Source organism: Aquarana catesbeiana, linkage group LG03 (genome assembly GCF_042186555.1).
Source record: "Aquarana catesbeiana isolate 2022-GZ linkage group LG03, ASM4218655v1, whole genome shotgun sequence".
Lineage (NCBI taxonomy): Eukaryota > Metazoa > Chordata > Amphibia > Anura > Ranidae > Aquarana > Aquarana catesbeiana.
Window position 1 is genome coordinate 633446122 of NC_133326.1, and position 26848 is coordinate 633472969.

General features: G+C 42.8%; 1 protein-coding gene across 3 annotated transcripts in view; it reads right to left on the minus strand.

Annotated features, from left to right (window-relative positions):
- The window catches only part of LOC141133236 (adhesion G protein-coupled receptor E3-like), a 114912-nt gene that overhangs the window by 21012 nt on the left and 67052 nt on the right, over positions 1-26848 (minus strand). For all 3 annotated transcript variants that reach the window (XM_073622492.1, XM_073622493.1, XM_073622491.1), the window contains 5 exons: positions 14120-14287; positions 11524-11718; positions 7371-7606; positions 7082-7142; positions 4255-4346 (listed from right to left, as the gene is read on the minus strand). In XM_073622492.1, the coding sequence (XP_073478593.1) occupies positions 4255-4346; positions 7082-7142; positions 7371-7606; positions 11524-11718; positions 14120-14287 (752 nt within the window). The remainder of the gene's footprint in view (positions 1-4254; positions 4347-7081; positions 7143-7370; positions 7607-11523; positions 11719-14119; positions 14288-26848) is intronic.

Below are 26848 nucleotides of genomic sequence, written 5' to 3' on the forward strand. Positions count from 1 at the left end.
TACCCGACAGGGTTGCCCATTATCTCCCTTATTATTTGCCCTTATACTCGAACCCATGGCCCAATACATCAGAACAAACCAAACTATAACTGGCATTGAAGTAGGAGGTATTACACACAAATTATGTATATTTGCAGACGATATATTACTTTTTCTATCATCACCACAGGTCTCTGGTCCTAAGTTAATACCAGCTCTTGATGGATTTGCAGCCCTATCCGGCCTTATGATTAATCCTAAGAAATGCCTAGTGCTTAATATTTCACTCACAAACATGGAATTGATCCCGGCTAGGGCTGCACTCCCATTCACATGGGCAGAAAAATCAATCCCATATCTTGGAATTCATTTAACAGCATCTCATTCTGACTTATTCTCAACCAATTATCCTCCTGTATTAAGACAGATCACAAATCTAATAAAACAATGGTCGCAACTTCCTTTATCCTGGATAGGGAAGATTAATGCAATCAAAATGACTATTCTACCCAAATTGCTTTATCTATTCAGAGTCCTCCCTATTCCAATTCCTTCCTATTTTTTGAGAATAGTACAAAAAAGAGCAACTTCGTTTATATGGGGCTCTTCTAAACCACGTATACCTATACACACACTACATCTTCCCAAAAATAAAGGAGGCCTGGGATACCCTAATTTTACTAACTACTACAGAGCAGCACATTTGGCCAGTCTGTCCAAATACCATGCAAAACAGGAAATCCCATTATGGGTATTTATAGAGGCTTCAGAAAATGACCCTCTATTAATATCAAATTTATTATGGCTTGATCCTAAAGACCGCTTTAAAATTCATAATCCCATAACTAAACACTTCTTATCTCTCTGGGATAAACTAAAAACCAAATATCAGTTACAATCTCCACACAATCCTCTCCTTTCTTTTATCAGAAATCCGGCCTTTTATCCGGCATGGATCTACCCAAATTCTTTTAAAGCTTGGACAACATCAGGCATTCAGACACTAAATGACTTCATAGCATCTAAATCATTCCTTTCATTCCCATCGCTTAGAGAAAAATATGATCTACCAAACTCTGAGATATTTAGATATCTCCAAATCAAAAATTTCTATACGCCATTCCTAAAGGGGGATGCACCATTATCCCAATTATCCATTTTTGAATCAATCTGTACAAAAGATCCATTTGCTAAAGGTACAATTTCATCACTTTATAATCAATTATATGGAGTAGCAAATCTTAATAGACCCTCTTACGTTCAGAGGTGGGAGGAGGACCTGGGACGAACTTTAGAAGACACGGACTGGTCTAACATATGGCTCACATCTAAGTCATCTTCACCCAACATCTTAGCACTGGAGACAAATTATAAAGTCCTAACTCGCTGGTACCTTGTACCCGCTAGAGTGGCAAAATATTCACCTAATACCTCAGCTCTTTGTTTTTGAGGATGCCCAGAAATAGGCACATATTTACACATATGGTGGACGTGCCCAGTAATCCAAACCTTCTGGAAGGAAGTCTTCGTGATTGCATCTAAAATATTTTAAAAAATAATACAACCAGATCCATATTTAACTTTACTTAATCTAAAACCGGAATGGTTAACACTCTCTCAATTCAAACTTATGATCCAACTAATAACGGCTGCAAAACAAACAGTGGCCAAGGCATGGAAATCTCCTACATTGGTACTAGCAGAAACAACTCACAGAATGAATAATACAATGTCCCATGCTAAGATGGTAGCCATCGATCAAAACCAAATTCCAAAATTTGAAAAACTTTGGCATCCTTGGATAAAACAACAGTTCCTGTCAAACTTCAATGACTCTGTCCTGTTGCCATGGTAACAGATTAAATGACTTACAGAGACACCCATTCTAAGGCTTCAAAGAGAACTAAAAAGAATAATAAACTGACGAGCGGGACAACCTTGTGGACCATACCTCTACCTTTCAACCCTTTTTCTTCTTTCTCTTTCCTTTTCTCCACCTTACGATTAAAGCTCATTATCAGAATTTATTTGACCTATATACACTCTACTTGTAAACAATATGTATAGTAGGTATAAATCATTTAAATAGCTACAAAAGTAGCTAAGGAAATGATATATATCTTTAATTTAGGTTTACGTGAACCCAATGTTTAATATTTGAAATTTCATGATATTTACCTATATAAACCCTACTGTAAAACAATGAGCTTACTTTATAGATCCTTGTAAACTTACTTTATGTATCTTTATAACATTGTATACTCAATAAACTTCTTTTGACAAGAAAATCTGACGGACTTTAGTTTTGGAACATGTTTCAAATCTTTCCGAAGCACTCGAATCCGGTCGAAAAGTCCGCTCGTCTGTATGCTAGTCCGACGGACAAAAACCGACACTAGGGCAGCTATTGGCTACTGGCTATCAACTTCCTTATTTTAATCCGGTCATACATCATCAAGTCTGACTTTGGTGTGATCGTGTGTAGGCAAGTCTGTTCGTTGGGAAAGTCCACCGGAAGTCCGCCGAATAGACCGTCTGACCAGTCCGGTTGAAAAGTCCGCTCGTGTGTCGTGTGTACGTGGCATAACATCACATTTGACATACTATCAGAAATCTTCACTCCACACACAGAAGTAGACATTCTGTAGATGTAATTTCTGAGCAGAATGCAAGCACACATTTTAAGCTTTTAACACTTCCATTCCTCCTAGTGTTGGGACCACTTCCCTAAATATATTATATCACTATATCCAAAGCATCATGCTTCCTTCACAAAGTCACAGGACCCACAGCTGAGAGTAGGGGGATCAAGGTGCTTTCTATAGTATACCAGTCTCTTCCCAATGTACCTTCTATAGCTGTGCCCAGCTGGGCACGCTCCCAGATGACACACTCTTCCCTAGGCTTCCACCAACACTCATAAATGCTGTTTCACCCCGCTAGATCAGTACTGCAGGAGAATACATCTTGACAGTTCTGGGGTATTTGGCTCCGATGCCCCATCTAACCTGGGCTCTTCCCATGCTAGCACTGAATACACCAATAACATCACTAGAGAAGGGACATCTCTAAAAGAGCATCTAACACCTAATGACAACTTTCTCTTTACGATATTAAAATAAGAACAGAGACACCTAGTGGCAGGCAAGTTAACTGCACCTGCCAACACCACTGTCTGTTTATCTTTTGCTCTTGGTGGTTCTTTAATCACAACCAAGGGTGAAGTGAAATCTGAGGAAACCCTACTGGACAGTTGTCACCAGAACGGCTTTGCCAAATAGAAAATTTGCTGTCTCCTGTTCTGGTGACAAATTTACATTGCATTAAACCAGGGGTCTCCAAACTGAATTGCATTAAACAAAGGGCCAGTTTACTGTCCTTCAGACTTTAGGGGGGCCTGACCATGAGCATTTAGAGTAGAAAAGTTCACGACATTAGTGGGGAAAAAAATAATGCCCTATCTTTTGTTTCAGTGGGAGTAATTGTGCCTCATCATTGGTGTTAGTGGGAAGAATTGTGCCCTATTGGTGGTGTTACTGGGACGAATTGTGCCCCATCATTGGTGCCATTGAGCCCCATTGTCGGTGTCATTGAGAGAAATTGTGCCCCATCATTGGGCCCCATTGTTGGTCTCATTGGGAGGAATAGTGCCCCACCATTGTTGTCATTGGGCCCGATTGTTGGTGTCATTGTGAGAAATTGTGCCCCATTACTAGTATTAGTGGGAGGAATTGTGCCCCTTCAATTGTGTCAGTAGGGGGAATTATGGCCCCAAGGGCCGGATAAAGCAAGGGCTGCATCTGGCCCCCCGGGCCGCAGTTTGAAGACCACTGCATTAAACCAATAGTTATGTGTATATTTGAATTTTGATTCACTGAAGGACCACTGTGCTGCACAGGCATTAGTCCAGGGCTGAAAAATAAAATAAAAAAATTACGGCTGACCTAAACCTTTTAAAGCCTTTTCTGTACTGAAAATATAAATACAAGTGTCCACTGGTTTCCAGCCACACTACACTGTCTTCTGAAGTTCACATTTATCTGTCCAGCTGTGCATTGTTGGGTAAGCTATTCGGCATATTTGTAAAGTTATATTGTGAGAGCAATTTTTTGTTCTGTTTTGCTATATCCTTAGCAGTCACCATTTTAATCTTATTATATGCAAAATTCAGCACTCCATTGTGAATTGGATATCAGTTTACAGATGTCCATTCACCAAAAGATAACCTGAACATCCATCCTTCATATTGAATAACGCCTTATATACCACACTTACCGGGTGTTTTTTATACTTGAAACATTTGAATTAAGAGATGACACTTTCTGCCTGAGAAGGGCAAATGTAAGAACCAAGAGAGTAAAGTTTATCTAAGGAAAAATAGATTGTGAGAGTTAAAGGTGAAACATTTAAAGTGCACAAATGAATGCAGAACTGTATTTATGAATATATCAGTAAGTATGTTTTTTAATGCAAGCAAACATAAGTACTGCTGTACAGTAGAGCTCAGGCTGGGAGAGGAAGAAACAGCATAAGTAGCCAATTGCTGCAGTGCTCATGAACTAACAAGCAACTAACAGACCTGTAAGTGTTAAAAGTACACTTTGGGATTTTTAGTCTTCCTCAGACTATAAAATTCCAGAATGCCCCTTCAACTACGGTAGATAGAAACTGACAACTAGAAACTGTTTGTGGTTCTGCAAATGCCACAGTTTACAGAAATGTATATTAGGGTTATGGAATAATTATGTGCTAACAATTATGCCATGATATAAGGGGTCTCCAAACTATGGCCCTCCAGTTGTTCAGGGACTACAATTCCCATCATACCTAGTCATGTCTGTGATGTCGGAGTTTTACAATGCCTCATAGCATGTGTAGTTCCACAACAGCTGGAGGGCTGTGGTTTGGAGATCCCTGAGCCTAGGTTCACACATATGGGATCTCAGACATCGCATGTGATTCGCACCCGCACCACAGGTGCCGATCACATGCGATGTGCAGTGTGGGTTCAGCCATACTGTTGTATGGCTGAACTCGAAATTAGATTCACAGAAAAAAAAAGTGCAGGGAATCCCCCCCGCACTGAAATTGGATTGCTTGGGTGTTCTCATCTATGCAAACCGATTCCTGTACGAGTTCACAATTCGCACTGCGATTTGTGAACTGACCTGGGGATGTCATTAACAATGTATTGACACCTGCAGCGGTTCGCAGAGGGCAGTGTGAACTGCCTGGGGGAGAGATGCGATGCAGGAACCAACGCTGTATGTTGTGATGGTACTACTAGACCACCTTTTTCAGCACTTTCTTGCTGCTGTAGTTACTGTATAATGGTGGGAACACTTACATTGAGGCCCTGAGATCTGAGATGCTGAAAGTGACTGGGGAAGCGTTAGTTAGCTGGAAATTGAAGGTTAAAAATTAGACCCATGAAATGATGTCCTTTTATTCCCAGATAACTCCTATCTATAGCTCTGGTCCCTATTGTAGCGCTACCCCCACAGGAGCCGCTGGATATTGAGCCCCCCTATTTGCATTTTCTGACTCGCAGTCAGAGACAAGGAATAGGTCCATGGGCTTGTTTTTGTTGTTTTATTGAGGGAAACAACTTGGATAGGGTATAGGGATTTTGGGATGTCCAACTTGACTTGAAGAAACATCAGATGAGGACAACTTCAAAAATGAAGCTCCTGGACTGTACTCCCTTCCGAATAATTGCAGTCACTATGGATCAGTGGCAAAGTTCTTTATGAACCGAAGAATACCTCAGGACAAGGGATTGGTCTTTAGCTCAATGCTGTCCCTGAAAAGTATGCTACGTCTGGCAGTCTCTTCCCTTGTATGCCCCTGAGTGTGCTGCTGTACTCACACTGTCCCTAGCTCCCCGCTACATTAGGCAAGACTTCTATTCAGGCCATCAACTGTTCAGATCCTCCCATGCCAGCCTGGGTGTCCTCTGCACAAGACCCAAAGGTAATGGAGATCTCTCTCTTAGGCTTCCTCTCCTTCCTTTCCTCAGCTCCCAGCCTGGAGGCAGAGCCCCCTAGCTCTGGCATCCCCTCCCAGGCCTCACAACAGCAACCTCAGCACTTCACTTTCCACCTAGCTCCCCTGCAGGCCGGGCTCCATGATATTTAAGGGCTGACCCAATCACCCTGCCAGGGCCTTCTGCCTGGGGTTTGGCCAGATTTGGCCTCAAGCATGCTGATAAGGACCTCCTGGCCTCCGCCCTCTAACTTCCAGAGGCTTATCCAAGCTTCTAGAACCAGGGGGAGGTACCAGAGACCTGTCCTCTAGAGCCATCCAGCCTGACCTAAAGTAGCCTGATCTAATTATAGACTCACACAACTACAATGAATCAATAAAATAAATTTACCTTCACTAGTTGGTGATACACTATTAATGTACTGACTATGCTGACAGCTCTCCTGCCTGTACCCGTTTATCAACATACTGTATATTAAAAACATTAACAGCAGGGAGGTTGTCAGAGGGGCCTAAAATTGTTTTTCCTATAAGGCCACATGATCTGTAATCATACCTCTGGTCTTATACTTATATTGGATAATGATGGAATTATAGGTTATTATAGGTTTTAAATGCTTGACATCTAATGCCCATTAGATACAAAGGGATGTATTTGTAAAAAAAATTGCAGAGCTATTCACCCTTTGAAAATGCATATACATTGTTTCTGTGCAAATGGGAGCAACAACAAATGTTATTAGACTATCTTGTCACCTTGTGAAATGTTTATCATTAATACTCAATAGAGTAAGTTGGAAAAATACTGCATTATGAACACTAAATGGAGCTGATGGTCATAGGAAATACATACTTTTTTATTAGGATCGTCAGCTCCATCTAGTGGTCATAATGCTGTATTTTTCTGATTCACTCTATTTTGCATGAATAAAACAAATTTGACATGGAGAGAAAATAGCATAATAACGTTCATTTTTGCCCCCATTTGCACAGAAAAAAATGTATGTGCAGTTTTACAGGACTCTGCAAATTTTTTTTATAGAAACACACCAAACAGTGATATGTAGGAAACATAAAAATCAAATGAGATCCAAGCAGTCTCATAGTATGTACTCACAGTCAAAAAAACACACACTGGACCAAGAAAACTCCAGATGAGATTGGGACGAAGCCAACAGCTAGAGGAAAATATAGCATCATGTAATTTTATGTAAATGTATACTTTATAAAACACATTTCAATAACACAGCAGCATTTAGAACAGGGGAGGAATTTACTGGAAGTATATATGGTGGTGAAAAAAAGTTTCAGGGTAGGTGAAGTGGTGAGAGAGGGAAGATATAGACGGAGGGAAGAGCGAGTGATACCAGAGAATAGAACTTTTTATTTTAATTTGTAAAACGTACTATTTTTCTGTTCCGTATGCATCGGGCCGCATTGCCGCAGAGATGATAATGATGATGAGAGGAATTCCAAACCCAGCTATACAAACATATGGGAAATGGGAGCGCTGTGATGTCATGTAATTCAAAGCTTGCAGGTTTCGGATTGTCATGAAGAGCAGCGAGCTCTCAAGAGACATCCAGCAGAAAGCACAGAGGAAGGAGAACTGGAGAAGACCCGCAATCACTGCACACAGGATCTGAACAATGGATACATATAATAAAGAAGTAAATAAATAAGGGTCTATTTTTGTTGAGTGATTTTAAAGTTTCAGAAATTGTCTGAACTTCATATACAATATCAGTCTGGTGTGTTAAATCCTGCCGACCTCCTGAGATCTGGAAGTTAGTGGAGATCCCTGGCGTAGTGGTGCTTGCTACGGTGATTTCCAGCTTTTAGAACAGGGGTTTCTTTCTAAGCAAAGGGACAATTTACTATCCTTCAGGCTTTAGGGGGGGCGGACTGTGGCCAGTGGGTATATAAAATACCCCGGCATAGGTGCTCCATCATTGGTTTGGGGTGGGAGAAATAGTGCCCCATTGAGTGTATCAGTAGGGGGAATAGTACCCTATCATTGGCAAAGGGCCACATCTGGCTCCCAGGCCGCAGTTTGGAGACCGCTGTTCTAGAGGGATCCCATAGGTATGGTATATGCATAGTTACATTGATCCAGGTTGGACAAATGTAAAAATGCCATACCTAGAATTCTTCTTAAAGCTATTTTTTATGTCTATTTTGTGTTATCTAAGAGAAGGAAATACTTCAATACATTTTTCCTCAAGCTTGGCCAATTAAAAAAAAGATTGCTTTTGCTCATCATATCCTAAATATTTCATTTTTGTGTGGAATTAAATGTCAAAGTTAAAGGAAATCTATGCTGATGGAAAAATGTCAACAGCCATGTATGGGAAAGTTATGGACAGGTCATATTTGGTTTATCTCTAGGGTATCTGAAGGCACAGTTTTATATGCAGGCATTTCACAATTGCTCCTTCGAGATTGTTGTATACTACCTCAATTGTCCATGCAGTCTCCTTTATGTTGGTAGGACCATACGGAGACTGAGGAAACGCTTTAGGGAGTCCCATCGCTTTATCGAGGAAGGGGGAGATAAACATAGTGTTCTCAGACACTTAGCACAATATCACAAAAAGAGGACTGATAGCATGAGAGTCTGGGTCATTGAATCCATCCCTAGTTCCAACTCTGCGGCTGAATGTTTTCATAGGCTTTGCCGGCATGAAACCTATTGATTTACGCTTTGGATACACTTGCTCCAGTTGGCCTTAATGAGGAGATAGAAATGAATACCATCCTGTTATTTTTATACTCTCTTCCACATATCTATCCGGGTATCAGTCAGGATATATAGATATATCGTATACATATGTTCATATATGCGTTTCCCTATGAAAATAATATTAGCATCTTCAGATATACATAGAAAAGTCTGCCTATATATACCACATGATAACCTTTTTTGTTTTTGTCTGTTTAGCTGAGGACTATATTGCCCTCTGAGTATCCATTTTGGTTGGGATCCATCTCTGATCCTTTACCATATATACTTTTCTTATATATAATATATATATATATATATATATATATATATATATATATATATATATATACAGTATCTCACAAAAGTGAGAACACTCCTCACATTTTTGTAAATATTTTATCATATCTTTTCATGTGACAACACTGAAGAAATTACACTTTTCTACAATGTAAAGTAGTGAGAGTACAGCTTATATAACAGTGTCAATTTTCTGTCCCCTCAAAATAACTCACAGCCATTAATGTCTAAACCGCTGGCAACAAAAGTGAGTACACCCCCAAGTGAAAATGTCCAAATTGGGTACAAAGTGTCAATATTTTGTGTGGCCACCATTATTTTCCAGCACTGCCTTAACCCTCTTGGGCATGGAGTTCACACTGACACTGTTATACAAGCATCCACCAGCTCCGTGATGTCATCATGGAGGAGTGGAAGAGGACTCCAGTGGCAACCTGTGAAGCTCTGGTGAACTCCATGCCCAAGAGGGTTAAGGCAGTGCTGGAAAATAATGGTGGCCACACAAAATATTGACACTTTGAGCCCAATTTGGACATTTTCACTTAGGGGTGTACTCACTTTTGTTGCCAGTGGTTTAGACATTAATGGCTGTGTGTTGAGTTATTTTGAGGGGATAGCAAACTGACACTGTTGTACAAGCTTTACACTCACTACTTTACATTGTAGCAAAGTGCCATTCAGTGTTGTCACATGAAAATATATAATAAAATATTTTTTATATTTATATATATTTGCAGGTTTTTTTTTTGTTTCTTTGTTTCATGCGTTTTTATGTATGCATTTCCTTTATATGTGCATATTTTCCATTTATTCATACTACTATTAGCTGCTATGTAGTCTTGCCACCACATACATATCAATAGAGTATTATTTTAGGTTTATGCATGCAGTTTTTATACATGTGTTTTCATGTATGCATTTTTTATATATACATGTGTATTCTATATGTACTTGCTATATATTCTTCATATTAGTTTTGTTGTTTTTGCTTTCAAGTGGTGTCAGTCCGCTGAGCTCAGTAGTTTCACAGCGGCATTATATGCAGGAGATGTGATTTTGTGTTTGCCTTTTCCTTTCCTTTCTTTCCACTTTTACAATGCCTCTTTATTGCTGAGTGTTTTGTGATTGGCTGAAACCAGGATACCCACCCCCAACCCCCTCTCTTAAAGCAGTAGTATACCCCTTGTTGTGATTTTTACCTACAGGTAAGCCTATAATAAGGCTTACCTGTAGGTAAAATATATAACTCCTACGCCGTTTAGGAGACATTCACTCTGCATGCAGCCGCTGACGTCAGTGGCGCATGCTCTCTGAAGGTCCGGCGTATCGTGCCTGAACTTCAGAGCTGCTTGCCGGAACCATAGGCTCCCGCGCGCATGCGCAGGAGTGACGTCATCACGGCTCCGACCACTCACAGCGCCGCAAACCCGGACGTAACATTGGGGGAACATGTCAGCCCCCTCAGCGGTGACCGGGCGGCACTGCGGGGGCTTCGTTCCAAGGTAAGTGTTTCATAATCAGCTATTATGCCTATGTCTTAGGCCTCTTTCACACGGATGATCCGTATGTCCGTTTTTCATCCATCCGTTTTCGGATGAAAAACGGACATACAGTCATCCCTATGGAGCGTCGGATGTCAGCGGTGACATGTCCGCTGACATCCGACCCCGCTCCGATCCGAAAAGTGTAACGGAGGAAAAACCTACTTTTCCCTCCGTTTTCGGATCGGATCGGATGACGACGGACACTACGGACCGTCATCATCCGATCCCCCCATAGGGGAGAGCGGCGCTCTGACAGGTGCGTCGCTGCACAGCGTGCAGCGATGCACCTGTCATCTTCCTGCTCAGCGGGGATCGGCGGAGCGATCCCCGCTGAGCCAGCGTGTGTTCACGGGGCGGATCATGACTGATCTGCCCCGTGTGAAAGAGGCCTTACAGGTTTTTTTTTTTTGTTATTTTCTTTTTGGGCACACAACCGCTTTAAATAGAGCTTGCCTGTCTATGATTTTCAATGGTTTGAGAAAGGAGCCAATAGGAGTTCTGAAAAACATTACCATAGCAACCAGCAGCCCCAGGTGTGACATCACATCCTGCCTTGTGTCCCACAGTGGCTCTCCTCACTTCCTGAAACATTGGAAATGGTTTCCTCACTGATAACACGCTGTTTGCTGTCACAAGCGGCTCTTCTGGTGGACAACTTCTATCCGATGTGGCATGCCTGCAGATAAGCGCTTTGATTTTATATTTCTGTGAGTTTGCATTTGGTTTTTTAATTGTAATAAACCCATTGATGCTGCTCTTAGCTGGCGCCCTCCTTGTGTTCCTTTTTGTCATTTCAGAGATTTGTTCCTGTCTCAGGTGGAGCTGCCTACTGAAGTACAACACCCTTCCTATGGGATTTGTATGAACTCCTTATGAACATTATATGAACAATTTTTACATTTATCTAGGAGGGTAAAGGCTAACTCATGTTTTTGGTGTATGAAAATTTGTTTGCGCCAAAATTTTAATTGTTGTTTGTGAAGGCACAGTTACCTTATTCCCAGTCTGATGAAGACCAAACAAAACCAGAAGCTGTCCAACGAAGAGACATCCGCACAGAGCTGTCAGGACGGAGGTATGAGCACTTCTTATAGACCGGCACAAGGTGAATGTAAGGATAGACAGACACAAGCAGACAAGGGATACACTCAGGCCAATCCAAGAGATCAGAATGAGGCCATCATCCTCCTGTAGATGAGAGGGGTGTAACATACATGGGTGGTCAACCAGAAAATGACTTTTACCTTTTACATACCTTCCATGCAACATTAATTTAGTATGCGGCTTTTGTTCTGGATCTCATTTCACTGCATTTAAATGGTGACTGGTGTCTATTGCAGATGCAAGAGCAATGTGGTTAGTAGGTGTCTACCCAGTCATTAAAATCTAATATAATCTTAGATATGGTTTTGTGATTTCAAAAGTCATTTTGAATATTTGAATTCACTTTCATTAAAATAATATCTAGTGATTCTGCCATGAATGTCCTTGTTCATGCACTTCCTATAGGGTGACAACATCTTGTCCCTGTCTGCCAATCGTGTTCCTGTGGTGTCTCCCTGTCACACAGGTTTCAGATGGAGACTACAAGCGGCTATTTTAACATATAGGATGTAGGCATAGTCCACCATTTTCACTATCAGAAAACCTGCCCTAAATAATGGCATTCAGCCATCACTGGTGTGCATGCAGATAAGAAGTGATTGCAAATGGGCTGCAGGAGATCAGCAGCGCTGGGACGGAACAAAAGATGAAAACTAATATTTTTTTAACCACTGGAGGATTTTAAACATGGGAAATAAGTCCTAAAACAAAGTTTCTAGGACATGTCAACTACATTCTGCTTCTCTCCCCAAACCAGCATTGCCCCTGTTTCGTCACATATGGAGACCCATCACATTTGGCTACCCCTTGGAGTGCGCATGCGTGACGCCACTATATGCGTTCCAACACTTTACGTTTTAAAAGTGTTAAAAGTGACAAAAACACTTTTAACACTTTTTATTTATTTTTTTAACAAAGTGACAAAAGTTTTATAATGCCCCGTACACACGGTCGGATTTTCCGATGGAAAATGTCCGATCGGAGCGTGTTGTCGGAAATTCCGACCGTGTGTGGGCTCCATCGGACATTTTCCATCGGATTTTCCGACACACAAAGTTGGAGAGCAGGAGATAAAATTTTCCGACAACAAAATCCGTTGACGGAAATTCCGATCGTGTGTACACAAATCCGATGGACAAAGTGCCACGCATGCTCAGAATAAATAAAGAGATGAAAGCTATTGGCCACTGCCCCGTTTATAGTCCCGACGTACGTGTTTTACGTCACCGCGTTTCGAACGATCGGATTTTCCGACAACTTTGTGTGACCGTGTGTATGCAAGACAAGTTTGAGCCAACATCCGTTGGAAAAAATCCTAGGATTTTGTTGTCGGAATGTTCGAACAAAGTCCGACCGTGTGTACGCCCTATAAGTGTTGGAACGCATATGGCGTCGTCGCGCATGCGCACTCCAACGGGTAGCCAAATGTGATGGGTCGCCATATGTGACGAAACACCCCCTAGCTATTGATGACAATGATCAGCTGTCAAAATAACAGCCAGGATTTGCAATCTGTTATATAGCAGAAGAATCTGTCAAACTGCAGCTACTTTTTTGTAAAATAACACTTCCAGATAGTCTGAAAGTGTCGCTGAGCGTTACATATTTCATTCACACACAGATCAAAGATGTGACTTTAATAGAATTTCAAGGTTATTCTGTAATGCTAGCCAACATCCATATGTTGCATTCCTAACAAGACTGATACTAGTTACAAAAATTCTAGTACAACAGAATACAAGTGATGTAATGTGTTACATCGTATTGTAATGTATTCTTTCATTTCCGAGCATGTGTAGTCTTGCGTTTCAGATTTTTTTCGGATAACTACTGTACTGATTAAACGAAAATTGAACGAAAACATTTCCGTGCTTGTCCCTTCAGATAATTTTGGATGAACTGTTGTGATCGGCTCCTGAAAGCTGCGTGCTAATCAGATTATCGCACGATCGTTTCGAAAGTGGTATTTTTCACCAGATTTTCTGATCGTGTGTACTAGGCTTTACAATATATGTGAATATATGCAGATAAGCTCACTGTGCAGATAATTATATAACCAATTAATCATGATCCAGACAAGAGGATAATTGGCATGGGTGGTGAGCTTACATATTGCTGGCAAAAATACAAAATACAAATATCTTATGATATTTGAATGATCAGGCCCTTTAGAAAGAGCTTTCAAAGATGCTCTTAAAATATATTTTGAAAAAAATAGCTATGTTGCAATGCCTTTTGGAATTATCTGTCACCATTTACACCTTTAGACTGCCTTTACGTAGTCACACAACCTCATTCTCCTATGTTCCCAGCATATATCTCTTTATAACAAGGTATGAGCAGACATTTGGCATTTATAGGTTATTATTATATTTAAATGCATTCCTAACAAATGTTAAGTTCTATGTATATTTTATTTATTAGCCAAAACATCATGAGCTTGTTACTGTCTTATTTAACAATATATTGTTACAGTTTCCATTACCTGGATGTCACCGGGTGCCATGAGAACAGCAAAGGTGGACAGGTGGTTGCAGACACAGAGAGTGCTGTTCACTCTGTCGGACTTCTTGGTCTCGCATCCACGGTTTGACCAAACCATCGTTTCTGTATCCCAGAACACACATTGCACAACGAAGGATGGAGGAACTGCCTATAGGGGAATGTACATTGATGAGATTTAAAAGTACATTGTTTGTGTTCATGTAGCAAAGTCTTTAACTTCTTCCAGTCTAAGGCTTAATCGACACGGGACGTTTTTACAACCTCTCCTGAACAAATTAACTTGACAGATAGTAACCCACTTTTAGAACGTACGTTTTGCCGCGTTTATATGCCGCGTTTAGCCGGGTTTGCGTTTAGAAGCGTTTGAAAAAAAAATTTTTTATTTTTCTTCAAAATAGCCCAAAAATGAAAAACGCCTATAAGCGAAACGCGACTAAATGTGAGTTACTGCGTTTAGCCGCGTTTAGAAGCATTTAGCGCTTGAAATGCCTCTAAACTCAGCGTCTGAACTCATTTTTTTGCTTTCCAAAAATGGCCTCTAAACTCAACTGCCTAAAAACGACAATAAATTAACCTGTGTACATGTACTGATAAGATAACATTGGATGAGTTCAGGGGCAGCTAAAAAAGCAGCCAACTGCCTCTGAACATCCGTTTACCAGCAGCAGTGTACATGAGGCCTTATGAGGACCTCCAAGGCCAAAGATAGCTGACATCCTTTAATATGTAGTGGATTGAGAGGCATGGGTGCAAAGATGGTGAAAGTCATTGGGCGCCAGACACTTCTTGGATGTAAAAGAGGCTTTATTTCTTTTGACAGTCCTTTTTGTATTTTGGGGGGAAAGAGGGTTAGGGCCAGGGCACCCTGAAGTAGTTGTAGATTCAATTGGCAGACTCCAAGACTTCTATAGGATGACAGCCATGCAGGGAAAGGCCCCAGCAAGGCGCCACATCTGCACATGCAGGAATCCTGTCTCCTATGGCAACAGTCTTTAACAGTTCCTAACACAAACGTAACAGTTCCTTCAGCTTCACTACAACTGCCTCTTGTAGTTCTTCAACACTGAGCTCCCGGTCTCTCACTAGACCCACTGATTCACTGACTCTGAATCCCTTGAGCTCCTCCAATCTTTGCAGTGGTATCTCCCTCAAGTGTCACCCACGCTTCCCTGCTGGGTCCCTAGCTTGGCACTCCAGATACTCCTCAAGCTTCAGCCACGCTGACCGACTCGGTCACTGGTTTGACACACAACGCTTGCTCTGCAAGCTTCACCTCCGCTGATTGGGTTCCTGACTTGATCACCGCCTGAAGTTTCTAGATTCTCCACCGTGCCTGTTCGGTGAGAATACTTCTTCAGTAATTGCTTCAGTTACTCACTGTGGTCCCTGGTAAAGGTGGCTAGTCCCTTAGTGGTGACAGCTCCCCTTCTACCTCCAACCATGACAGGTTCTCTGGCCTAGCAGAACCGTCATTTTTGGTTGGATTGCAAGCCACAATCCCAACCCTGCACTGCTCTCTTACTTCTGGATAGGCCCTCACACAGCCTGGCAGCCAGATGCCTCTCGGATAGGCCCAATCTCTGGCCTAGCAGCCCGGGGCGTACAACACACGTCCACCCAGACAGCCGTCCAGGTGGCACAGAACCCAGATCACCTGACTCCACCCAAATATATAGGTGCTCCCAGCAGGCCAAGGGATTCAAGAAAACTCCTGCCCATTATCTGGGATACCCCATTTACCCATTACCTGATCCAGGGTTGCCCTTCTCATATCTAGTACCGCCTGGTACCCAGCCACCTAGTGGTAGAAGAGACAAGTACAATAAGGCCAAACTTACAAATGCCTAAACTACAGGGTGCTAGATCCATAACAGTCTGAAATAAATATCCTGTATTAAATACTTATAGTTTAGTGACTGCTCGGTCTACTGTATATCTAGACATATAGGCTTGCAAGGAAAACAGTCTGGGCAGCCAGTGCTTTCCAGGTGAATTCACGTGATAAAGGAAGTAGGCATCAATCATATCTCTCTAGTAATAATCCCTCCCAAATCTTAAAGCTGAAAGTGTTTATTAACCTTTACATATACCTAGTGAAGTGACTGGCCTCAGGGGATACACAGAAATGAAACAATTCCTCTTGAATACATTGTATCTGTTTATCTGCAGTCTTCTCTTCTCTACTCTACAGCCTCATAAAGCACACAATTTACACAGAATCTCTGGGCTCCAGCAGGCAGAGGAGAGGAGAGCTGGGTGTAATCCGAGACCTGAGTGGACGGAAAGGACACCCCCCTCTAGACAGATCATATGGAAACATGCACAGCTGAGGTTGTCAATCACAGGCTGTGTGCTAGGGGAAAGGGGCAGGGGGTGATGGGGCCATCCCCTGGGATTCTGTGGTGTCAGGATAAACTGTCATAAGTGACTCATAGCAGAGAGGAGATAGCAGATGGGAACCATACTAGGTGCATTGGAGTGAGCTAGTACACACTATAGAGGGATATACTTAGTTCATTTTTCATTTCATTGAACTCCATAAAATACCAATGAATTAAGTTAACTCTTTGTCCAAAGATCTTTTTGTCCAAAGATATACCCATTCAGTTTAAAATAGATGGCAGGATCACTGGGTATAAATAAAGGAAAAAAACTTTAAAAAGAAAATGGATAGCATTTAAGGACTGGTAGGTTGCAATATATTACATTTAGTCCTGTGTTTAAATGCACTTTCAAGTATATCTAAAGTCAAAACTTATTTTCAGGTTTCGATACAGGAAGGAGGATTAAGAGAGATTCACACTTCTAATTGTCCTAGTGACCTTTTCCACCAGGACAGACAGCAATGAGAAATCCAAAGTTTTACAGTTGTCATCAGACAACTCATACTTTAGAGCAGGGTTTCTCAACCAGGGTTCCATGTAACCATAGGGTCCTTAGTCCCGAGGGGTTCTGCCACAATCCACCATGGCAATGCATTTATTTTTGCTTAATGGTAGCTTCAGTGCACAGACACATGGGCTTGCAGAGTACCTCTTGGCAGACTGATATCAGACCCACAGTACGCTTAAGAGCTTCGGTTACTGATGTCACCAAAGAGAACACCGCAGGATAAGAGAAGGGGTCTTCACAGAGCCAGCAGCTTGGGATGAAATGACTCCAGTCTATTACCCAAGATATGTACTAAAACCCTTTTGGCCGTATTTGGCAACCATTCAATCTTAAAGTAGAACTATATCGAAAAATGTTCTTTCATTTTGGATAGAGCAAGGAAGGGTTATAACCATCTGTGTCCCATTGTGGAGATTTTCCTTCCCTGATTATCCCATAACCAAACAGGATGTGAATCGAAATCTCTGCAAATTAAGGGAATCCCTTGGGGACCCCCAGGTCAACAGAACTAGTGTCCCCATTGGAAGATTTCCCCTTTAATACTGTAGCTTGAAACACATGTACAGAGAGGTAACACTCAGGGACAACCCCTCCTTTTGCATTAAGGGCGGGGTAAACTGTCTAATAACAATAGACACATAGGTCAGGTATATTCAAACTTCTCATCAGTAAACAGTCTTATCAGCAGGGAGGGGCTTCTGGAGGAATCCCCCCCCCCAACCACATAGACATACGTCCCATAATATACTTTTCTCCCAAGGCAGACACAATAGAACAATGGAATACAACCACACCCCAAACGACCCAGCAAAGAGGACACAATAAAACGAGACACTATACAATATATATATGTATTTACAACATTCCAGTGTGGTTGTACAGTGAGTCAAATTAGTACAGATCAGACTGGATTTCATCCGTCACCCTGTGCCCCTATTAGAGACACAGGGTGACTTAGACATAGGAGGTGCATGGGGAGCTGAACCAAGGGTTTCCCAACCTCCCCAAGGGATTCTGGGCCCTCTGCCCAAAGTGACTCCCGTCACACCTCTCCCCTTTCGTCAGCAGACTAACACAGGAGGAGACCCCAGACGGGTTGACTCCGAAGTTAGTCAGTAGTTCCAGTCCCCCAATGCCGGTATCCACACAGTACCCCAAATAAATTGTCCCAAACATAGCATTACTCACCCAACCAACCTCTGCCTCTCTCAGAGAACATACCCGCCGCTGGGGAGAAGTGCGGACTGGCCCTTCTTCCTGAAATCCTTTCAGCCCCTGGAGAAAAGACAGGGTGGCTGGGCTCACTTCATCATGCTGTTGGGGATCTGGGTGGACTGCCCAGCATCCCTGGGGTATACGACCCTGTTGCCAGCCCTTCTGCTGGGTTGCTGGCATCATTCTGGGGTGCCATCTGCTGCTGGGAAGGGAAGCTGGCTGCTTCACCTCCCTTACCCTCATCTGGCTGCTGGGACAACATGTCCCTGGTACTGTCTCCCAGGTGCATGGATCCTTGCTGGGGAGGAAAGACCACCACCTTCTCACCCTTGGCCTCTGGAACTGCCACAAGTGTAGTGCAGAGGTCTTGGACCCTCTGTCCAGTTGTCAGCGGCGCTTCAGCTTCAGAAGTTTCTGGTGACTCCACAGTTGCTGCCTCTTCTCTCCGGGAGGCTGAAGCTGCTGTTGGTGCTGGGCAGAGGTTAACAGAGCTCTGTCCTGTTGGTAGCACTTCTGCTTTGGAGATGCAATCTCCGGAGTTTCCACTGCCGATTCTCTGGCATGCTGCTGAACATGTTCTAGCAGTTTCCTCTATGCCCTTTCCAGATACTGTTCCTTATTCAGCAAATAGTCCAGATCCAGGTTTAAGCTCTGAGACCCCTGCAAGACTGAGCATAACCTCTATATTCTAGCAGGTCCTCAAGGGTAGGTTCCCCTTCATCGCCAAACACAAAACGATCTGTAAGGCTCTCCAACAGCAATCCAGGGCCGCCAAAGTCATATCCCTCCGCAGAGCATTCTGTTGTCTCCCCTAAATATCCCTGCTCTGCATGCCATTTTAGAGCCCGATACCGATTGTCCAGCTCTATCTCCTGCTGGACCATCCTGTCCAACACAGTCACCTATTGCTCCTGGGGCCACTCTCCAAGGAATGCCATACACAACACCCGCTGGTCACTGGCCTGTTGCTCTGGGGTTGGAAAGCACTTGCCCTGTTGCATACCAGCGACCTGGAGGGCTCCAATACAGAGTCCTACCCAAATCTGCTGCCTGAGCTCCAGGTATTCATCCTCAGACACAGTCCTGGAGTATGATGAAACGACGATCCGCAGCAGCCCCGGGAACTCTGATGCCAGATCCATATCTCTATTGGGGTAACCAAAGTCTGCTATCCCGGTCTTGGATCCCAGTGAAGGTTTGGATGTCCCAGACTTCAGGAAGCATCCCACTGCTTGCCGCCAATGTAACAAAATGTCCCACACTCTGCTTGAGTGCTTTCGTCATATACCGCTTCCTCCCAGTCTGAATATAGATATCAGATATTGCAAACCGCTGACAACCAATAACAAGGCAGTACTCGTTTGGTTGCTCAACATGAACTGATTATTGAAACACATGTACAGAGAGGTAACATTCAGAGACAACCCCTCCCCCTCCCTTTGCAGGGTAAACTGTCCAATAACAAAAGACACACATGTCAGGTGTATTCAAACTTCTCATCAGTAAACAATCTTATCAGCAGGGAGGGGCTGCTGGAGGAATTCCCCCCTTCACATAGACATACATCCCATAATATACTTTTCTCCCAAGGCAGACAGACACAGTAGAACAATGGAATACAGCCATACCCCAAACGACCCAACAAAGAGTACACAACAAAATGAGACAATGGGAGTTTTTTACGAAAGGCAAATCCACTTTGCACCACAAGTGCAAACTACAAATGCAAAGTGCACTTGAAATTGCACTGAAAGTGCACTTGGAATGCAGTCGCTGTAAATCTGAGGGGTAGATCTGAAATGAGTGGAAGCTCTGCTGATTTTATCATCCAATCATGTGCAAGCTAAAATGCTGTTTTTTATTTTCCTTGCATGTCCCCCTCAGATCTACAGCAACTGCACTTGCAAGTGCACTTTCAGTGCAATTTCAAGTGCACTTTGCACTTGTAGTTTGCACTTGTAGCGCAAAGTGGAGTTGCCTTTAGTAAATAACCCCCAATGTACAATATATATATATATATATATATATATATATATATATATATATATATATATATATATATATACATACACAACATTCCAGTGTGGTTGTACAGTGAGTACGATTAGTACAGATCAGACTGAATTTTTCGGTCACCCTGTGCCCCTATAAGAGACACAGGGTGACACAGGGTGATTCTGGGTTCCACGAGCCCCCTGCCCAAAGTGACTATCGTCACAAATAATTTTCTGGGGACAACGCAAAATTTAGGATTTTCTTTTACTTTCACTTTCAATGATAATAGTAAACAGGACAAATAGAGAGGATGAATCACCATCATGGGGGCACAGAAAGCAATAAAAGCTGACAGGTATTCTAATCCTTCTCCTCTCTATCCAAAACTAAAAAAAAGTTTTCCCTTTAGTTATATTTTAAAGTGACTGAAGCTTATTTGTTTTATTAACCACTTGCTTACAGGGCACTTAAACCCCCCTCCTATCCAGACCAATTTTCAGCTTTCAGCGCTGACGCACTTTGAATGACAATTGCACGGTCATGCAACACTGAGCTGACCGAGCTTTCTTTTGGTGGTATTTGATCACCTCTGCGGTTTTTATTTTTTGTTAAAAAATGTAAAAAGACTGAATTTAAAAACATTTTTTTTTTTTTTTTTAATATTTTGTTATAAAATTTTAAAAAGGGTAATTTTTCTCCTTCATTGATGTACGCTGATGAGGCGGCACCAATGGGCACTGATAGGTGGCAGTGATGGGCACTGATGGGTGGCAGTGATGGGCACTGATTGGTGGCAATAATGGGCACTGATCTGGTACATTGATCTGCAACACTGCTAGGTGGCACTGATTGGCACCACTGGTGGGCATTGTTAGGTGGCAATGGTGGGCATTGATAGGTGGCACTTGTAGGAATTGATAAGTGGCACTGTGGGCACTGTGATGTGGCAATGTCAGGTGGCACTGGCAGGGGGTACTGGTGGCACAATTGAGGCATTATTGCCTCCTCCTCTTCGGGACCGATGTCCCTTGCTGGTGAGCCGGTGATCGGCTTTTTTTTCTCCTCGCACTGTCAGCGCGAGGAGAAAAAAAACGATCACAGAGCTTTTGTTTTGATCATGTGATCAGCTGTCATTGGCTGACAGCTTATCACATGGTAAGGGGCCGGGACTGGCCCCTTACTTGGATCGGTGATCACCCAAGTCTCAGTGACTTGGTGATCACAGCACGCTCCTCGCGCGCCCTGCAGGGCGCGCGCGGGGCGTGTGCACAGGGGAGGCCGTCATATGACGGCCTCCCGGGAATTCAGGACCGCGCTGTAGCCATCATTCGGCTATAGTGCGGATATCAAGCGGTTAAAATGCAGTGCTACTCCACAGGAGCTGCTGGTAATTGGCCTATTTCCCCCACTCACAGCATGCACAGCCAGGCACACAACATTTTCGGTATTATTCCACTGGCTAGTTTATTTTTTAGATTTTTTTATTGAACAGGAACTTGGATAGGGATGGGAGAACCTGAAATGTAGAACCTGAGGACTGCTAGGATTCTGGCTGCTTGGAACAAATTGCAAGCTGTATTGCACAACTTTAGGCTGCACTGTACTTTCTCCTGGTTATATAGTACATCTCCTGGCTGTCTTGCACTGCCCCTGGCAACAACAAGCACTTTTACAGTATGACACGCTCCTGGATGTCTTGCACAACACCTTGCTGCAACAAGCACTGGCTTGTAAGATGAAAACCCCTGAAAATCCCTGATGAAGTCACGTGACCGTGATGTAACGCGTAGGGCGTGAGTGGAGGCATACTGGAAGTGGCGCAATTGTGGAATCAGCTCGGAGCTCGTGGATATACCCTGTTACTTGGCTTTTTAATGTGAGTGCACTGTATGATGTTATGATTTTAATAAATTCATTTTAGGTTACTACACTTCGAGATCGCTCTTCTTCCTTTATATATACCCCTTTGAGAGGACATTAGAGGGAACCCCCTGGGAGAAAGCAGAGACACAACATATGTGAGAGCAGATCATCGGAAACAACTATAGAGGAGCCCAAGAAGTGACTACACGCCAGTACACTGTCCAAGGAACCATAGGCTATGCTGATTTAATACTTACCTGAGGTGAGAGGCTAGAGAGCACAGAGGTGATGTGGAAGCAAGATTGTCACCTATATTATGAATAATCACCACTAAGGGTGTAGGGATATTGTGCACTACCTCACAAAAAGGACTTTTTATATAAGGACTTGTATCAATGGACATGCACCATTATATTGTTGTTTAGGTTTGTGTGTTAGGTGTCCAGCCATGAGACACAAGTTATTATTTATGCACTAGAATCACTTTTATTACATGTTTTGGATCATTATTTATATTGCATGTTTATATACCTATTTTCTATTGCTGCTGATTCAACACAGTGTGGCGATCGCTGGATGACTAGGGACATCACAGAGTGATTACTTTTAGCCTTGAGGTTACACCCAGTAACATTCAATTGGTTTATGCACTGAAGTCACTTTATATTTATATTTATTTTGATGGTTATTAGGAGTGATTAACTAGGTTTACCTACCACAAGAGTTCACGTCACATATTGGTTAGATTGAGTTAACTGTCAGCGCCTCACTACTCTCTAACAATTTATTTATGAATAGTCAAGGATAAGCTATTTAAGTGAAGGCGGCAGGCTTGCTATACATTTTTTACCCCACACACAGAGTGGTAGCACGAGAGTAACACAAAACAAATATCAGTTATGCTTGTCTGCCTCCTCCCTCCCCCTCTTTAAATTCTGGCACCTTACATTTTTTTGGGGGGAGCGGGTACCAGGTTTTGAATACCTGCTCTCAATTTTGCGATTTGAGCGGAAGTTCGCCCTACCTTCCTCTACAGCCATCTGGGACATGTCACAGGTCCCCAGAAGTCGGTGGAACCATTCACAAAGTGCAGCACAATTTTAGTAAACATAAACTGCTAAATACCTTTTCTCATCAGCAGTATATAGCAATCTTGTTATTTTTATCAGTTCCTGGTTGTAGGAGGAGTTTTCATACCACACTAGCTGTCCTATGAGGTTGCAGGGCTCCTGACCCTCTGTCTGGACATGTCTGGACAGTGCTGATTGGCCCTGTGCTGATCACATGCACTCTCCCCAGAAAAAAAAACCTCTCTAGCAATCCACACCAAACTGAGCATGTGCAGCCTGACTCCAAAGGTTCTGTCTTATCCAGACTTGTCCAGGGGGACAGTGAAGGGAGCAGTGTATCTGTGCATACAGGATCAAGCAGCCTTTTAACACATTGCATTCCACAGTGAGTGTAACAAGCATGCTTTATTGCATATACAGACTGATTTTACTGCTGTGGGTTTACTAACACTTTAAGTGGCCCTCGCTCTCCAAAAGGTTGGGCACCCCTGCTTTAGAACCACTATAACTTTCCTGTAGAATGCCTGTTTTTTTTTTTTCTTCTGTATATTCATTTTCAACTGTGAAATGTTTTGACATATCGAATTAAGTTTAATGTCAGCAGAAACATAATTCTCTTTTCACAGCATATGTCTTACAGCTTGATTTCTACTTTAGTACAAAAACTGACAGCATAAGTATTTCTCGGGATTAAAAGGGTAATAAAAAAAACACTGTTTGCAATAAATAATAAAATGTTTCTGCTGGTAGAACACAACTACCATGCAATCATTTTTATTCTGAGTATTCATTTGAATAAAACCAGCTTTCTGCTTGAAAGAGTTGTGATGAAGAATATGTAAAATGAATGTCATTTACACGTGGCCATCAAATCTACTCTTTATTTTAGGTTTATGTTTACAACTGTTTGAAACGCCTCTCAGTGACAGGTTGTCTGTAGCCATCAATCTGGGACTCCAGATTTCAGGGTAGAGACAAGACAAGGCAACATGAAAAGTGTTTTTATTGGATTGAGTCTATGCTAGACTGCCTTTGAGTTCGATGGTTGCTTTTGGTACTTGTGTACAAGAAAAAGGGAAAATAACAGAACACACACTAAATACTAATGCAGAATAAGTTTATCACTGAACAACAATGGAAAGTTAGTTTTTTGCACTGAGCACAATTACAAAGGGGTACAATGTATTATGTATTATTTTATTTATTGCTAAACTACTAGGGTTGGCACAGTCCGGGTTATGAATTGTGTGTCTGGGTTTCATACCACCTGAAACCCGGACACAATATTCAGAAAGGACTGAGGCTTCCCAAGTAACCAAGTACCACAACCGCTGAGTGCATAGGTGTGCACACAGGCCCCACCCCCATACATGGACAGGAGAGAAGAGAGGGCTTGATCTGCTCCTCCTCGTCCCGTCCCTATCCCTCTATCTGCCCACCCACACTCCAATCTCTGGTGTGCTGTGCCTCAGGAAAGGGATGTGTGAGCTGGAAGTTTGCTGGTCAGCAACTGGCAAATACATTGTGGATGAAAGGTGTCGATGCCTGAACCTCCATCCTCAGGTGCGTGAGCTCACCATCCAATGTCTGTGACTGAAATCTCCGCCCTCCTTCCCTTTACTCTCCTGCCTTTAAGTGAGTGAGTACACTAAGGTAAGGGGGACTCAGCTGTAAGGGGGAACTCTGATGTAAGGGGGGCTTTGGGAACCCTAATTTAAGGGGGAAAGCTGGGAATTCTGATGTAAGTGAGAGGTTTAGTGAGCAGAAACCCTCTTACATCAGTGTTTCCCTTTACAGTCCACAGCGTCCCCCCTTAAAAATAATATTTTTCCAAGTGTTCAGCTTGAAGAAAAGGTGGCAACCCTAATACCTACACACAGGGCTTTTTTTCTCAGAGAAAAGGTGCAGGAACTCAACCATGCCCACCACACACACATACCTGGCAAATGGCATCAAATAGTAGCTCTTCCCTCTGCATACAACCCCTCCCTCCACTGACCTCATCTCCCACCCCCTCCTTAAAAGCTCCACCCTCTGTCATATGTCTTACCTTTGTTGCAATATTAAGCTGAAGCACCTACACAGCTGTAGTACCTCCCAGCATACTATATTATACTACAGTCACTTGCAAGGGAGATCATGCAGTAGGAGCATCAACAATTGGTCACCAGGGAAAAAATGAAGACCACCTAAGGTGCACCTGTTCTGTATCTCCCTTGTTCCTGTCCGGCACTCAGTGGGATCTGCGCAGGAGATCTGACCTGTGGGAGCTACTGGGAGATAAGCTATCACTTGTAAATGCAGAAGCTGGACTTCAGTGTTACCAAGTGATAGTGGTGAGCAGGGAGCAGAAGACCTGAGCCAGAGGTGGTGGAACTGAGTTCCCCCTAGTTCCTACTGAAAAAAAGCCCTGCCTACACATATATATTATATCTGCAGTGCACTGTTCACACTTACGTTCCAGCTCCCCTCTTCCTTCAGCACTGTATTTAATTACATGAGGAGCTGGGACTTAGAGATTTAAAAAATTAACTCAGGGAACCCCTGAAATAATTTTTTGAAGATTTCCTCCAGGCATAAAATGTTGGGAGGTATATTCATTCACTTCCTCTTGTGTATCCAGGGCAGATCCCTATTTGGACACACATAGCAAAAAAGAAAACAACTGATGGGATTGTAACCACTCCCTACTTTAGACATGCTATAATATAATTACAGATTGTTAAGGACCAAATCTTTAAAGCTTAATAGTAAATGGATATGTTGTGCTAACTCTAAGCAAGTACCTGCAGTGGCTGCAATCCTAGTGCTTATTTTACAGTACATCTGCAATGAAAATGTGAAGCACCGTCTCACTCTCCATGGATACAATATGTCCACCCCTCATTGCCAGTAGCAAATTACTCTTCCCTGTATATACTGAGCGACAGGGACCCTACTTAGGTGGCCCTGATGCCCTCCCCTTTCCCCCTGTCTCCCCAATATCCACTTTCTTTACTCTCTTCTTCGCCTATTCTTCTTTCCACCTACTACATCTTAAACCTTTCTCTAATGTTATATAAAGGCAGAATCCTCTGTTGACTTGACCCTTCCTCTTTTTCTAAATGGATTATGTACCCTATTGGACCCATTTTCACACTCTGACCAGTTTCCTATCAGTTCCCACATCCCTTTCTCAATCACTGTAGGCCACTACTGTCATGTTGTTTCCTTGTTATTGCAGTCTGGGCAACTAATTGTGCATTGGCATTAACTTCCAAACACTCCAAGACAATGAAAAGTCCATCAGCTTTGTTTTTCTGGATTTTATTGAAGGATTATAACTTGGATGGGGTTAAGGAATTCATGGGATACCCAGAAAACATTCTTGCATGATTGGGACAATTTAGACACTGTTCTTCTGCACAACACTTGCTGCAGACTATCTCTCCTTCTCCCTCCAGCACAGTTCTTCAGGTGCAGCAACCAATGGTTAGACCTGACACTGGTTTCAGCCAGGACTTAGCAGGGTGCCTTATTACAGGCAGGGACCACGGGCCCCTATGGTGTAGCAAAGAAAGTTCTGGTGCTAGCTGCCCTCTTTGGTGGACTACAAATCCCAGTCAGCCCTTTGCAGACCCTGACAGCCCTCCTTGCTGCAGTGGCCCGACGTCACTGCCAGTAACATCACAGTC